Source organism: Uloborus diversus, chromosome 4 (genome assembly GCF_026930045.1).
Source record: "Uloborus diversus isolate 005 chromosome 4, Udiv.v.3.1, whole genome shotgun sequence".
NCBI lineage: Eukaryota > Metazoa > Arthropoda > Arachnida > Araneae > Uloboridae > Uloborus > Uloborus diversus.
In genome coordinates, this window is record NC_072734.1 from 140,858,137 (window position 1) to 140,874,850 (window position 16,714).

A 16,714-nucleotide genomic window follows, 5' to 3' on the forward strand; every position below is an offset into this window, starting at 1 on the left:
TTTGTACAAGTTATTCCTAAAACTAAAAATGATCAGATGACTCGTTTCTACCAATCACAAAGACACTGAATTCGAGTGATTTAAGATACACCTCAGGTTTAAGGCAAAGAGTAACTGGCAGGTAACCAGGCACCTTGTTTATTCATTAATATTCTTTACATATAGTTAAAGTCTTTTGCGAAAGTTCCAGAATTTAATGTCGATTTTCGTCCTTATTATTAATACACTTTTTTCGATCTAAGGAATACTGCGTTTCTTCACAGAATGCGCTGCACGTTTATGGCACACATTCTTTCTGTGCTTTTTCCGGTACATTCATCTTTCTTTGATATAAAACGTTTAGATTTGTTATTAATCTGTTAAATGGTTCTTCCTGTTTAGCAATACATCGCTTCAGCAGTAAGCACTGAACTGTAAAATCGAATTTCATTTCCTCGTCATCATAAAAGCTGATGATGAAACGGATTGATTTATTTTCCCTACCTCACTTTTACTGCACAAATCTACTCCAGTGGATGTGGTTATCAAAAAGGTTCGAAAGTTGTGAAGCGTTTTATAAAAATGCTTTTTCTTTTTAAAACACAACGAAATCTTAAAGTATCTTATTTTTAAATTTTTTTAGACGCATTGTAACATTATTTAAATGACCCATGAAAAAAATAGCCAAATTAACTAAATTGTTTTAATGGAGAAAAAAAAACTTGAAAGCAAAAAAACTAAACGGTTTTTTGTTTTTATATGCTTCTTTCGTTTGATAATTCTGCTGGATCAAAACTGTTTATTTTTTAAATATTTATTCGAGACTAGCTGTACCCGACGCGCGTTGCTACGCCAACAAAAAAAATACATCATTATACTGATTTTCATGACAATCGGTTGAACGGGGCAGAAGTTGCTACTCTGCAGTGCCACCTGGTGGCGAGTGGCTTCAATGAGCATATTATGCATATTATGCACCTTCTCCGTATATATATATATATATATATATATATATATATATATATATATATATATATATATATATATAGCAATTTTCATAATAATCGGTCCAGGTATCAAGTGAAGCCGTGACTATACTCAAATTTTGTACTCACGCAGTTTGCAAGATCAATCAATCGCTAAAAATATCAAATAGAAAAAGTTTTAAATCCCCCCGTTGCATGAAAAGCCATAAAACAATAAAGAAAGAATTTATTTATTCAAACTCAAGAAAAATGGCAACAGCTAACTTCTTATCAATGAGATCTTTCACACGAATTAATTTCTGCAGCCGAAAATTTTATTCATATTTATCCAATGGATTGTGACTTAAATTGGAATAAAAAAGGAACTATCGGTCGGATTTTTTTCGAACCGGTCTATAAACATTCCTAGTACCAAAAATAACAAACGGTGAAAGTTTCAGCCAAATCTGCCGGGTAGTTTTTGAGTTCATGGATGACATACAGACAAACATTCATTTTTATATATATAGATAGATAAAATTTATGAAAGATGTTATTTAACTTGTATGGGTCGTTCTTCAGAAAACGTAACTTTTGAACGCAAATATTTTTCAATTTCGAAACCTTCTGTTTTCTTTTTTTATTCCTACATGAAAGTGTTACCTACTGGAAGTTTCCATAAACAATGGCCCAGCTACGTTCCAATTATTTTACTCATAAATAAAAATAATAAAAAAATGCCTTATTCAAAATAAAAAAAGAAGAAAACTTTTAATATTTAAAAATCGAGGCCAATTTAAATCAAAGTAGTAATTTCGTTAATTTTGCAAACAATCAGCTATTTTAATGATTAGTGGGAATATAATATTAAGCTCTCTTAATTAAAGTACACCTTAGTTATTAATTTCAAATGTATGTTAAAAATAGTGTTTAGAACAATTTTAGGATATACTGGCAATTTATAATTTTGGTAGAATGCCCATTATTTATGTATCGCCCCTCCATCAGTTATTTTCACTTCAGAAATAATGACATTGATAAGATCTGTCACGGAGGTGAGGATCTTTCCATTGATATAGGCCTAGTGGATACATTATTCTTTGAATTTTTTTTCTTCGTCGCTACAATCTGCACATGTTCAGCATATGAAAACATGTTCACTTTTTTTTTTACATTAATTTACATCCCTGAAATTTCAAGTTCAAGGAGGTGAGAAGTGAAAATAACCACACTAACTTTTTAAAGCTAAATCTATCGTCTTGTTTTTCGACAAAAATCTCACAACTCTAACTATGGCTGAAAATAAACAAGGGGGTTCCCTTGCATTATGGAAAATAAGATTTGATGTCATTACTGCCACGTGTTAATGAGGAATGGCATTTTGTGTTTGGGTAACGGAGGTGAGAATTTATTGTGTGACATGACTCCTTGTCCTTCTAAAACGAACTAAAACACAACATTAAAAAATTAAATATACTTAAACAATTAGTATTTGAGACACTTGTGAAAATAAGTATATACTTTTAATTAAACGAGTTATTAAGCAACATAAGCAGTCACACAAGGTGTGTGACATGCCACAGAGGTGAGAATTCACATGTTGTGAACCAAAAATATAATAAAATAAAAACTATTATTAAAAAATTGTTGGTAGGTTTAAATGGATGACTTTTTTATGAAATTAAAAAGCATTGTTAAATGATTTGTTCCTTAAAGTTTTTACTGTAAAAGGCGTGTGACAGAAAAGTTACACTTTTTGAAGAATGACCCGTATATTTCACACGAACAAGTCAAAAAATTGACCGTTATAAAATTAAAAAAATACTGCACAGTATTATATACATTTTCAATTACGTTTTAAGCAATCGTTTTGGAGAAATCGAACAGTGTTTCCTTCGTTCCAAAAAGATTTTTTTTTTTTTTTAAGAATTTGACTAAATAAGATAACGAATTTTCAATAACGTTTTAAAGTAATATTTCAGAAAAATGAACTTTTTGTTCTGTTTAAAAAAATAAAAAAAAGAGCAACGTAACAAAAAGTGGAAACCAGACACTGAAAACAATTTCTAACAATCGATTAATATTGATTGAAAAAATAAATGCATAAAACATTTGTGAAAACTCATGAGAACATTGTTTAAATGGATACAGCTAAGATAAACAACAGAACACAATTGAGACGGTGAGAAGCAAAGGGGTGTACTAGTAAGCGGCAAAACTAAAAATTTGGAGATAACCAGTAAAAATAGGGGAACCTCTCCTCTGTCCTGGGACAAGAGATAGTACTAGTAAAACTGGTAGGTGCTGCTGTATAGCATGATTTAGAAACAAATGTTCAATGAAAGCCTACCTAGGACATTATCTTTAAACGCGTTTTACTCGAAAACTTGAAAATGTCCACTTGCATCCCTTTGCTTCTCACTGCCTCAATTAAGCTTTAAAACATGACAATTCATCAAGCCTGTCATTAAGGGGATTAAGGGGCAATAATGCCCCCTTCTGTTTTTGAAAAGTTTAGTTTTTTACATACAAGTGGGCAGGGTTCGAAAACATCATGATATTTTCGAAAATATCGGATATTTTGATATATATCGGATGTTTTGATAAAAATCCAATATTTTCAATCAAGCTAAAGTCTTCAAAGTATTTCAGGTATCCTCAAATCACTATTTATTTTCTTATATTATAATTACAGTATCTAGACTTAAAATTAAGGTTTATTTCATTATTTATATCTAATATTTCATTTTATATGTTTATCAATTTTAATGAAGTTATTGGGATTTAGCATTAGCTGTTTTAGTCGTTTTACTCTGTTAGCTACTTTTACACAGATATATGATTCAGAAATAAAAGTTATGCATTAGTAGGCGCACAGAAATGAGACATTTTCTGTTTTTCTGACCAACGTTTAATCTTTCACTAGGCACGTTTAATATAATTTTAAATTGTTACATTACTAATAATAAAACTAATAAAAAATAAAACAGAAATATTATATTACTGTGCTGTATTAATGATGTATTAATACATCATAAAAATATAGTGCGTAACTTTTTGGTTCTTTTTAATAATGAATGAACAATATTACTATGATTAATATAATTTTTATATATTTAAAACACCGTAGTTAAAAAAAAACAAATATCAAAACTATCAAAGTATCATGATATTTTTAAAATAAATATCGGATATATATCATGATATATATCGACTGATATATATCGGCAACAAAAATGTAATAAACAATTAGATATGTGTGAAATACACCGCCAGCTCAGTCATTTCCAGCCGATGACTGCAGTTTCGTGCTTATCAGCACTCATCAGCCCGGCATAGGAAAGTGACTGAGCTGGAGATGGAAAACCTCTTAAGGAAGCCAAGAGTGCGAAACAAACTGGTAGCTAATATAGAATTAGCGGACCAGACGAGAGACCGAAGCAATGGTTCGGTTCAACTCGAAGATTGAACGCGAGGCAAGGTATATTCAGTAAATTACCGCCCATTAGCCAGGGCTACAGCAGAAATACGAAATTAGATATGTGATGGAGTTTTTCTTGTGAGAAAATATATAGGTCTGGCATTTGTATTGAGTTTTAACGGTAATTTAAAATCAGTGATGATAAAAAAAAAATTATAACCCAGATAATCTCTCTGTAATAATCTAATCTTTATTAAAGCTGAAAGTCTGTCTCTGGATGTGTGTTAAGCGCCTAGATCACTCGGCCAAGTTTCATGAAATTTGGCACAAGATTAGTTCGTAGTATAGAAATGAGCACCTTGAAGCGATTTTTCGAAAATTCGATTTTGTTCCTTTTCTATTCCAATTTCGAGCCCATTTTACCGAGCGAATTACCGTAATATGAACGAGTAAATTACCATAACATGACGAACAAATTAACATAATACGGATGAGCAAATTAATATAGCATATTGGCGAGAAATTCATCATCCATTATTTGTAAATATACTAGCAAACCAAATGACCTTTTAATTTTCTACTACAGGCAAAGCCGTGCGGGTACCGTTAGTTAGTTATAAAGGGAAAAAAGTGTCAGTTTGGAACAAAATTTGCCCCAATGTCCAAGATTCATGGCCTTTCAATTTTCATTTTCATCTTGTGCATACCCCTTCCCATTCTAGTCTTTCTCTACAGAAATCAAGGGGCACATATGACCCCCGTGAAAAACTAACGTCCTAAATTGGAAAATTTATGTCGTTTTTATAAGAAGTGAAATACGTAGTTAAATCAACCTTTTCCTCCCCAGTAAAAAATAGATTACTGAGATCTGAATATAGCTCGGAAAATATCAGTTCATGATGTCAATACTCGACAAAGGTTAACGGTCATTTCATGAGGTCATTAACAGGGTTAATAATCTTCTGCTTAGAGTGAGTCAGGATACTTAACATCATCACTGAAAGGATGAAACTGCTTTCTCCAGTAGCTTATTTGGTGGTAGACGGGCGGACACACTTCAACTAGCATCCCACCAAGCATGATCCACCATAAGCTCTAAAAGCTGGAAGTCACCCAATAAAAATTTCGTTTTCTTCGCATTCCAGAATTTATTCACGGTAATTAAGCTTGCCCCAATAATCGAATTTCCCTCACCATAAACCTATATCAAAACTACTCTCTCGAATAGCCTAGTTTTATAGTTTTATATCAAAACTGTTGAGTGATTTTATTTCAATAATTATTACTTTATTTCTTTCTCACAGTTCTATTTGTCATTTTCATCCTATCCAAACAAATTGTAGTGTTTACAATTTTTTTTTCATGTACGAATTAAACTTAGACCGTAGGAGAGAGCAGGGGCGGATTCAGACTACAATTTTAGGCGGGTTATGCTGAAGAATGACCCTCCATTCTCCCCTCTCCAACCTCGTTATGAACGAACCTGAGGTTTTGAGTTCAAAAGACTTCTGAAACTGCTTGGGTGTCAATAAAAAACATCAAATGTACCAGGAATAAAGCACCTAATAGAGTATAAACTTTAAATTAATTTCATAAACAATAAAAAGAAGTAGAATTTCCAATTTTGACTTTGAAATTCGTTTTTGAATTGAAAATATAAATCTTACAGTAATTGTTTACATTTTATTCATAAAATGTTTGAACACAACGTGGATGTGTAATATTGTCGAAGGTTTGGGGGAGGGGTCATGACCCCCATGACCCCCCCCCCCCCTTCTATCCGCTGCACTGAGAGGAAAATGGGAGGAACGGGACAGCTGCATTTATACCGAAATAAAATTATTTTTAGCTTGTCCAGTAGATTTAGTAGCTTTAGACTTCTGCTTGTTTCTAAGATGTCACATCTATTGAGCAAGATATTAAAAAAAAATCACATTTTATTCCGGCATAAATGCAGCTCTCTCATTCCTCCAAACTCTCCCATACAATTATGATTTTCATGCTAGGTAAATGCGGATGATGCTTCTCCAAAAAGGAACGGTAGTTGTCGCTTCAGATCTTCTTGCATTGATTTTAATCCCGAAATAACAAGGATTCCGTTTTGAATTAGTGAAGTACTAACCTCCCACCCTTCCGCAAGGTTATGATGGATAGATTAACATATTGTCACAAATTACGAAGACATCACATTATGATTAAAATGAAGGAATATTTTGCCTTACAAACCGAATACTTTCTAAAAGTACTCTAAATTTTTATTTTTGAGTTATTTTTAGTAGTTTCTCTATTATCAAAATACTTTCCAAATAAGTTCTGGCCAAATGAAAATCAGTTCACATTATTGCTAATTTAAAAAAAATAGGAAGAAAGAAACATTTAGAACTGTTGCTATTAAGAAGGTTTTATGCGAAGATTTTCCATAATTTAAAAACACTCCTGATTCTCAAAAACCTTCCTACTGTACGTTTAAAGTAGTCTGTTCTATGGTATTGGAGCATAGCGTAAGGTCTCAACTTTATACTGGGCAGGTAAGGGGCAGTATCTGCAAATTTTTCATTTTTCATTTTTTTGCAATTTTGTCATCTTGCAAGTATTGTACAAACTTGCTTATTTGGTTTCCCTGAAAAAAAATGCGCGAAAAAAAGTCTAATTCCGACATCTCCCTATTGTTTATTCTCTATTAGTATGGAATACAAAATGCATTTCTTCAAATATCTTGAAAACTCATTTTTTTGCAGATACTACCGTTTACCTGCCCACGGTTGTGGGCTTAGTAAGCAGTCACGGAAAAGCTGAGATCTTTTATTTATTTTCCTCATCGAGACCTTTTTACAGCTTACAGATTATTTCAGACTATTAATGCATGTATAATCTAACGGAAGAATGTTGTTCCTTTTTTTTTTTTTTTAAACCTGTTTAGTAGTGCATTTGATTTCTTTTAATGAATAAAACTACGAATGCGAAATGTAGTTTTGAAAAATAATAACATATAATAAACGAGTGGATACTGATTTTGCATAGTTTGAAAGCGATTTTATTAGAAATATTAAAAAAATCTTTTTGTTGCAACTCAAAGCAACTTTACTTACAACGTAATATGTGAAACGCGACTCAATTTTTGCCCTTTTTTAGCTAGTCATTACAGCTGCAAATTGTGCAAAAATCAAAATTTTATTTTAAAAATAATTCCCAAATATTATAAATAATCTATCACTTTTGCGTCACCTTTTATGCCTACTTCCCTGTCTCTTAGTTATAAGTCCAATTTTGAGATATCTCTACCAAAAAAACATATAAATTAATTTTCAGTAAGTTACCGTCCTATAGCCAGGGCTAAGGCAGTATGGTTAACGGTGTATTTCATATAAAAATAAACTTCCCTAATTATGTGTCAAATGTTTCAGATGTATTCAGTTATTCGTCAGTAAAATCTTCACTTTTTTTCTCCTTTTATTTTTAAAATTTTTGTTTTTCAAAAATTATCGTGCAGAAATTGACGATGCTTTAACAATGGATTTAAATGTGATTAAAATGTTTATCTCAAATGAGGCAGTGAGAAGCAAAGGGATGTAAGTGGACAGTTTCAAGTTTTTAGTAAAACGCGTTTAAAGATAAGATCCTAGGTAGGCTTTCATTGATTTTTTTTTTCTAAATCATGCTGTACAGCAGCACCTACCAGGGCTACTAGTACTACTTCTTGCACCAAGATAGAGGAGGGGATCACCTACCATTTGTTTTGGTTATCTTAAAATTTTTAATTTTGCCACTTACATCCCTTTGCTTCTCACTGCCTCAAATGATGCAAAGAAATTACGGTTGAAGGGTCAAAAAAATTTCAAAGTATTTATGTTACATATATTTTGTTTATCTTTTCTTTTTAATGTTAACACCGTTTTCTGATTGGCTAATAAATTCTTTAAAGGGTGCCACTCTCTCTACTCTGATATTTATTTGCTTTTAAACCTAATTTTATCAAATTTACAATTCAAGTCTTACACAGATCTCTCTCTCCTATGCGTTTTTTATTAATCCTTTGCACGAGATATGCTAGTGAATTAATGTGTTTATGATTGTAAATGTGTAAATCTATGAGTGCTATGATTCAGTTCAATTTTGTAATTTTATGAAAGAAAAACATATTTCGCTTATCTTTTGTGTCAAATAGATGCAATTTTACAAAAAATGAAGTCAGAAATATCTTCAAGTTCAACATTACCGTAAACTACATTCAATGTTTTAGAATAACAGACCTTGAAAACTAATGAATAAAAAGAATAAAACTAATCATTAAAAACATATTTAATGGCTGAAAATCTGCCGTGTCAAATTAACAATAAAATCTGTCAACTTAATAGCAGCAACACGTGAATAATTTTTTTAAAAACAAACATTAACATTTGCCCATATTTATGAGTTTTACTTATTTCCGTTTTTCTGGGAAAATATTCCAATTTTTAAACGTTTGCATAAACCAATTAACTAAAAAGCGTATAGATGAATAGCATAAATAATAAATTTTATGCTAGAGTGCTCTAAATCAAAACAAGCAGTCCTAAGGTTTTAAACGTAAAAAAGCAATATGTAGTCACTTAAACTAACGTTTCTTAAAACATATAGTAGGGTGGTTCAAAAATATATGTAAAAAAAAATTTGGAAGAATTTCAGCTTCCAATTTCAATTAAAAGAGGGTGCTCAGTCCACCCTCCCCCAAACTTCATATGCATGAGGAGGGGGTTAAAAAATACATTAAACTTGAAAACACAATGCTACATAATTTAATATACGCCAGTAATGTAGAATTTCATTGCAATAAAATAATTATTTACAAAATAACAGCTAGGAAAACTAAATGTTTCTAAAATTGGCATGCTCTATGCTAATGTTAAATTAAGGGGTCTTGAGCACCTTCTTAAATTTGAGCAAAAAGCTAAAACGTTTACAGCTTAATACTATTAGTAAGTCTAAACAAAATAAGGGGGGCCCGGACTCTTGCGCAAAAAAAAAACTTTTTTTGAACCACTCTAATATACAGGCTACCTAGAATTATCGAAAAATGCAAACTGTCAATAAAATTTAAAAAATGAGTAACGAAAAAAAAATATTGAATTGAAATTCCGAAAACACAACACGGAGTAGTCATCACAATATTTAAGAGTAAGTTTTAGGACGAAATTTAAGTTGAAAACAAATTCGACTTTCCCAAGTGATATTACAGAACTCATCCCAAATTTTGTCGTATCTAAAAGTAAAATATACTCTTTCCTTCAACATATGTTAATATTAAGCTTTTCTCAATTAATTTTAGAGGAAAAGAGAAACTTGAATGCCAGTGAATTCACTCTTTCTTATGCACTTGTACATAATTTTTTTTCTCTGTGACTGTCCCTTAAAGAAAGTGTCCCTTAATTAGAGGTAAATACATGGAGGTCCCTATTCAAAGGGACTGGGACTAGAAAAAATGTCCCTTAAATAGAGGTGTCTCTTATTCGGAGGAGTCCCTTAAGGGAGGTTTTACTGCAGAACATCGCGACATTAAGTTCACTTGAAACAAAAAATCTTGATGCTTATTTCATTCTCATGTTCGCATTCATAACATTGTCAGTAGTCTATGTTTTATATCATTCCACATTACTGCAAAAAAGCTTTCATTGTTTGACCCAGATGGCAAACTCTGAAGTTCTGTCTATTCATTGTTTTGCGACTGCAAATGGTTTGTCTACTATCTTACGGAAGCTTCAAGCGCAGCACTTTGTAATAATTAACGGATGTTTACACTAAGGATTTCCCGAGTATTTTGAGAACTAAAAGTTCAATCAATGATATTCGGTATCATTATTTTAAACAAAGTGCTTCTCTCGTTTAACAAAGAAAACACAAGGGGGAAAAAGGATCGTTTATTAAATAATCTTTATTACCTTCACTTTGCAATATTTGTTGATATTTGTGCCGATCCATGTGCCATTTCTTATTGGCACCTCCCAAATCCCAAACTCGAAAGGCAGGGTCCTCGTACCCGACTTGTGAAAAAATCCTTTAGCGTTCAAATACAAGTACTAGGCACTAGTGACTATGCCGTAAGTGCTCATCACTAGTAGAAACAAGGATACGGAGGCCTATAAAATGCATTTTTACTGTACGGCATTGGCAGCGTTTAACATTTAGTGCATTAGTAGTATTCATAATATCCAAGGAGATAAAAAAAAAAACTCAAATGGTTAGCGATACAATTCTTCCTGGAATTATTGATCACGATAAGTGCTCCTGTTAAAAAAAAATTTACCAAAAAAAATATAGATAAGTGAGATTAAAATTCAAACTTAAAATATTTGTTTCAAAGAAACAGGAAAACCAGTTGAAATCTGAGGGGGAAAAAGGAAAATGGGGGCAGAGAGGATCAGATTTGAAAAAAAATGGCCTTATGGGGGCAAAAGAGACTATTTAAGAGCTCTACATTGTGAATTAATCAAATTTATCGCAAAGATAAAAAGCAGTTTTTTAAATATTTTTGAAATCTTTTCTACAGTTACTTATTTACACCAGTAGAGGACCACCTTGGTTCACATATGAATTAGGGTACAAAAATTCAAGTAACACTGAACAGTGACGTAATGTGAGTTCGTCGGTCAGTGTCAAAAAATATTTTCATCTTCGCGTTTTATTCGTTGCCTAAATATTAAAAATATAACTAGGAGACACAATTTGGGATTTGATTACTGACATAAAAACATGTTTGGCTACAAGACAGAGAACGAAATTTTCGTTTCAGTTGTATGATCTTTGTTATTTTCAAAAGTGTTTTTGCATTTTTGAAACTGTCAAAGACAGGATAAAATTAGCCCAAATAGTGCAAGACGCTGCTCGATTTAACATTTACCTCCTGTTTGTAGAAGATCAAGAGGAAGAGCTGAGAAAAGATGGTGGGAAGGTCCTGGATAAAGATTTTGCCACTCTAAAAGTTATGAACTGGAGGTGAGATTTGGAAGAAGGTGGGATGAGAATGGTTTCTGAGGTAGGTCAGTCTCACTGGGGCTCTGACTTTTTTCAACAAGAATCCAGTGTTGATGATAATGTAGGTACTAATTTTTTTGCCTTAGCACTTTAGAATGCCATTGTTGCCACTAAAACTTATTTTAAGCTGAGAAATTAATCCGTAACTAAAACCTTAAGTTGTTGAAACTTCACAAATCACCGATAAACTGTTGAAATAAAAATAATACAAAAGATCGAAAACAAAAGGGGGGAGCACAAAAAACACAGGTTTGCAATTTTGTCATACAGGGGTGCCACAAACTTAAATTTTTGGGAGGGCATAAATTCTCAATTTGCCGAATAGAACTCCAAATTTTGCCGAATCGTCAGTCAAACTTTGCCGAATAGGAAATTTTTGGAACGTCACAAAGACTTCACGTGACCTCCCATTGGGGTGCTCCTGCTGTCATGGTTTCTCCATAAAAATTACAAGATTCTTAGCTAAGAAAAAAACCTTTCTTACGTTCAGAAAAAACTATTTTTGAAATAAAAAATTGAACCTTTTATCACATGTATATTTTTTTCTTTTGAAAAAAAAAAATTTTTTTTTGTAAATTCACTACATATAAGAAATACATAATCTCAAAAACTTACCATGGGAATCCACTTTTGTGTAAATCTTTTAAGCCAGAATTAACGTCGAGCTTTCCTCGCCGAACTTATTTCCTATTTTGAAAATGCCGCGTGTTCTTGAAACAATTTTCTTCGTTTCAATTCAATCATAACCACTTCAAATCGTACTTTTTACAGAAGCATGAAGGATAAATATTCTTACTCAGTTTTCTGATTCCACGGGAATTTTTTTAAACAAATTTTCAGTTGGAATAAATATTAACATGCTAGAAATAAATTTCTCGTCACCTATAACGGACGTAAACAACCATGTTGAAGACAAGTTTCGTTTTGCGACAAACCGCTCGAGCGGAGTTGTGTTGCTCGTCGGCTGACCTCCTTTTTCCTCTGACGGAATTATCAGTGGCCGTTAGAACAAATGAAATAAAGAACAAAAATAAGAGGCCTACTTCGCTCGTAGAGGAACCAATCGCGAGGAACCAAACGATATTCCCGAGTGGTGCGTATGATAACTGGTGGATTATTGTCGTTTTTTTTTTTTTTTTAATTTCAATTTTACGCATTTTACTTGCACGTAATTGATGTTATGTTTCGGATGCTTGCATGTAAGCGCTGATCAGATGGGGCGATAAATACAACTCATACTTGTAATGTTACCTAATTTACTCCAAAGGTGAATTGATTTAAAAGTTTGATAGTGAAATCAGTGAATATGTCATATACGCCAATCCTGTAGAGAGGGAAGGGAGAATGTCAAAACTTTCGAGTTCAGGACAAAAGTTACCAAGTCAGGCCAAAAGAATCAATGCCAAAAGTTTCTAGACTAACTGCCTATTTTTAAAATATATCATTAAAACTTTGTTATCCCTCCACACTGCGAAAATACTGCAAATCTTCAGTAAATTTGGTCTACCAACTGTTTTTGTCTGTCGGACATTGATGGGTCATTAGGTTTATCAAAATCTATTTTCAAAGCTTTTGAATGCTGTGCGATGTTGACATCCCGTTCACTACAGCGTGAAATAAATTTTGTTAAATGAACGAGCATGACCGTAAAATCGTGTTCATGGTGTTGAAAAATATGTTTTAGAGAACGAAATCTTGCGTTCGTCGGTCATTTAAAGTAAGGCTTCTATTAAAGTGCAAGATGACTCAATAGGCCGCTTATGCCTGCCCTAATTTATATTTTACCGACGATCTATTGTTAAGGCTTCTATTGGGGAAGATTTTGGTATCTATTTCGGAAAGATTAGCATGCTTTCAAAAATTCTCAACTAATCTATATTGCAAGGAATTACAGAGAAAGGGGGTTTTCTTGTAAACACAAAGCACGTTCATGCAGTAATTAATCGATGTTTTATCTTATTTTAGTTATATCAATCTATATTTTTTCAAAAAAGCATTCTACTTATATACGACAGAAAAAAATGCATTCGATGTTTTGAAATATAAACTCTAGAAATAAAATTACCATTTCAAACATTGTTGAAGCATTTTGTTCATTTAAAAATATTCAGGTATCAACTCGTTTGCTTGCATTTTTACTGCTGTTTTCGTTTTTAGTGACATTCGATTGCTTAGTCTAAGATGCATGTGTTCAAGTATGATCGGGCTGAATCTAATAATTGCAATAAATCTAAAAAGAACAGATTTATACCTGGTACAATAACAACGAAATTTGTTTAAATTAAGGCATGGTACTGTCACAATTAAGAGCAAAACGAATCTTGTAAATATTTTGCATTAATTCATCTCGTCTTTAATTTTTAAAAACTCTAAAGATATTCCTTAAAATTGAAATTTTTTAAACACCATCATATAAAGTTTTCAATATACATTTAGCTACAAATTCAATAGTTTACCTTGCAAAATGCGCGAAGTTCAAATCCGTTCTTGCATAATTTAGATCTCTGGGTTCGAGGAACGTAATTTGTTACAAGCTAACATTCACATGAAAAAGGTATTTAGGCATTCTAAAACCAGAATAAAATCTACATCAACTGCATAATCTATTCCAAACTCCATTAAACATAAGGAATAATTGGTCATTAATTAGACTTTTATTAAGTCCAAAATTTCACCTACTATTTCTATCTGAAAGAGTAAAAGAAAATATATTTAGCAATAAGTAACAAATAAAACAAGTCATTGAATTCTTCGAAATTTAATGTTTCGTATGTACATAATTTTACCCCTATTAGTTCAAAATTGTAATAAAATCCTAAAAAGCAAAACCCACAATGTTTACTTTTCGGTGATTCCTTCATCACGAAAAGACGAATTGAAGCATAGTTTTCCTTGATTTTTCCAATCTACACAAATTAGTAACGAAAAAGTTAAAGATTTACGGACCTAGGGAACGTGTACTTTATTTGTGTGATTTTTAGAGCTTTAAAATGTTTTTAATATCATTTTAGTTGATGTTTTTAATAGAAGCTTTTCTGTCACGTGCAGCACACGATTTTAGCCATCAGTTTTAGACTTCTCAAATTCTAAAAAAAATACCAGAATATGTTGCTGATTTTTTTTAAAAAAATACATACCTTGCTTTCCTAAAAAAATTTTTTTAGAGTTATTTTCAAAAAAAAAAAAAAAAAAAAAACTAATAGTGGCCCTTCCACAGAAAATCAGACAGTTCGTCCCGCACATGACAAATCATTTTAAAAGTAATATTTGAAAAATTAAATGTGTATCAAAATATTTTTACATCGAAATCACACATACCTACCTGTGCTTAGGCAAAAAAAAAATACGTTGAGCTGTCTCGTGCAGAACAAGATTGTGAGGACTCTCCTCTTCTCTATTCGGCGGCGCTAGTGTCGCGCCTTCTGTATGTACTTTAACTTCTATCTTGTGCTTCCGGAACGCAGAGCAGCGCCATGTTTAATCCTGTAAATACGTGTATATTCGAATAAAGTAAACTAAGTGTTTCTATCATATTTGTGCTATCCAGTAACATTGCCTCTTCAATTATATGACGGTCACCACAGTTAGTTGGCGACGATGGAAGAAAATAAGGAAGAAATGACCAAGAAAACGTAAAAGTTTACAATTCGGCGAAATCGAAAACAGCCGTCAATTCGTTTCAACATTGAAGATTCTCCAGGTATTCTTATTTGTTTTTTCTTTTCAAACTGTGACTTTATTTTCAAAATATGGATGCTGAACAGTTCAATACATTCATGGCTGCATTTACCCAGCAGCAACAGGCAATGTTAGCACAAATCGAAAAGCACTTGTCGAAAGAACATTCAAATGAAACTTCAATAAATTTAGTCAATGTATCTCCGTTCGAGAATTTTGATTCCAAACGCGAAAAATTTTCATGCTATTTAGAACGTTTTGATAATTACTGCACTATGAAAGGCGTTACTGACAATGAAAAAATTTCTCAACTTTTATGCGTGTCCATAGGTTCGACACACTACAACAACTTAGCAGCTTTCCTTGGACCGGAAAAGCCTGTCAAGCAGCTAGAATACGAGAATTTAGTCAAAGCATTTAAACAAATGTTGATACCAAAAAGGAATGTTGTTGTTTCGCAGCACTATTTTCTAAATATTTACCAAGAAGATCGTCAATCGATTGCAGAATTTGTCGCCGCTTTACAGCGCGATGTAGCCGACTGTGAATTCTCAGTAAAATGTGAATGTGAAAAATCTGTCCAAATTGCAGATGTGTTCCTACGTGCACAATTCATTCGTGGCCTACGTGACGATTGGTTGCGTGAACAAATATTACAGTCGGATAAAACAACCTTCGATGATATTCTGTCAAAAGCAATTGCTCTCGAAGCTTCAAAAATCGAAAGTAAAGAACTTACACAAAAAAATTCTTCACGTCAAACGCCATTTGATACTAATAAAATTTCCAGTTCTTCTTCACGTCCACGTCAAAAAAATCGTTCTAGTTCTTTATCTAATTATCAAAGGCAAAAACCGGATTATAAAGCTCTAGGCATAGAAAATCTTTGCATAAGATGTGGCAGGAATAACCATAAAGTGAAAGAATGTAAAATCAATAAACAGAAATTGAAATGCGGATCCTGTAAAAAAATAGGACACGTCAGCAAAGTCTGTATTACAACTCTACTAAAGATGCCACGCCAGCCAGGTAATTCCAGTTCCATGAATTCTCTTCACACTGTTACGCCTGAAGCATACAATCAAGAAATGACATACGGGATTAATTCTATAGACTGCTCTTCTACACAATTTAAAGTCATTGATTTATTCGAAGTTTCTCAGGATACTGACAAGTACATAGTTCCTGTTCATCTCAACGGGAAGTTACAAAATTTTGAAGTCGATTCCGGAGCCAAATTTTCACTATTGTCAGAGACTGATTTCAATCGCCTAAATTTAAATTTACCCTTAGAAAATTCTAATATTGCATTTCGCACATATTCTGGGGATATCATTCAATCTAAAGGAAAAGTACATGTTAATGTTGCATTCCGAGGCAAGAAAATTTTTGGAGAACTTCACATCGTTCCAGCAGGATGTGCGGCTCTTCTTGGTCGTCAGTGGATTCGAGGATTAGGAATTGATCTTCAACAAATAGACGCAGATACATCGAATACTTCAGTTCAAAGATCACCTGTTCACCAGGTTAATCCTATCAATGCACTCATGGATAAATTTTCACCACTTTTCGAAGAACGAGTCGGATGTGTTCCCAATTTCAAAGTTTCACTTCAACTTCGAGACGGAGTAAAACCCGTTTTTACAAGGGAACGCGATGTTCC

General features: G+C 32.6%; 1 protein-coding gene across 1 annotated transcript in view; it reads right to left on the bottom strand.

Moving 5' to 3' along the window:
* Positions 1-12,117, bottom strand: part of LOC129220522 (brain-specific serine protease 4-like) — a 110,153-nt gene extending 98,036 nt beyond the window's left edge. Inside the window, exon 1 of the mRNA XM_054854950.1 lies at positions 11,989-12,117. Within this exon, the coding sequence (XP_054710925.1) occupies positions 11,989-11,991 (3 nt within the window). The 5' untranslated portion in view covers positions 11,992-12,117. The remainder of the gene's footprint in view (positions 1-11,988) is intronic.
* Positions 12,118-16,714: the final 4,597 nt, after the last annotated feature.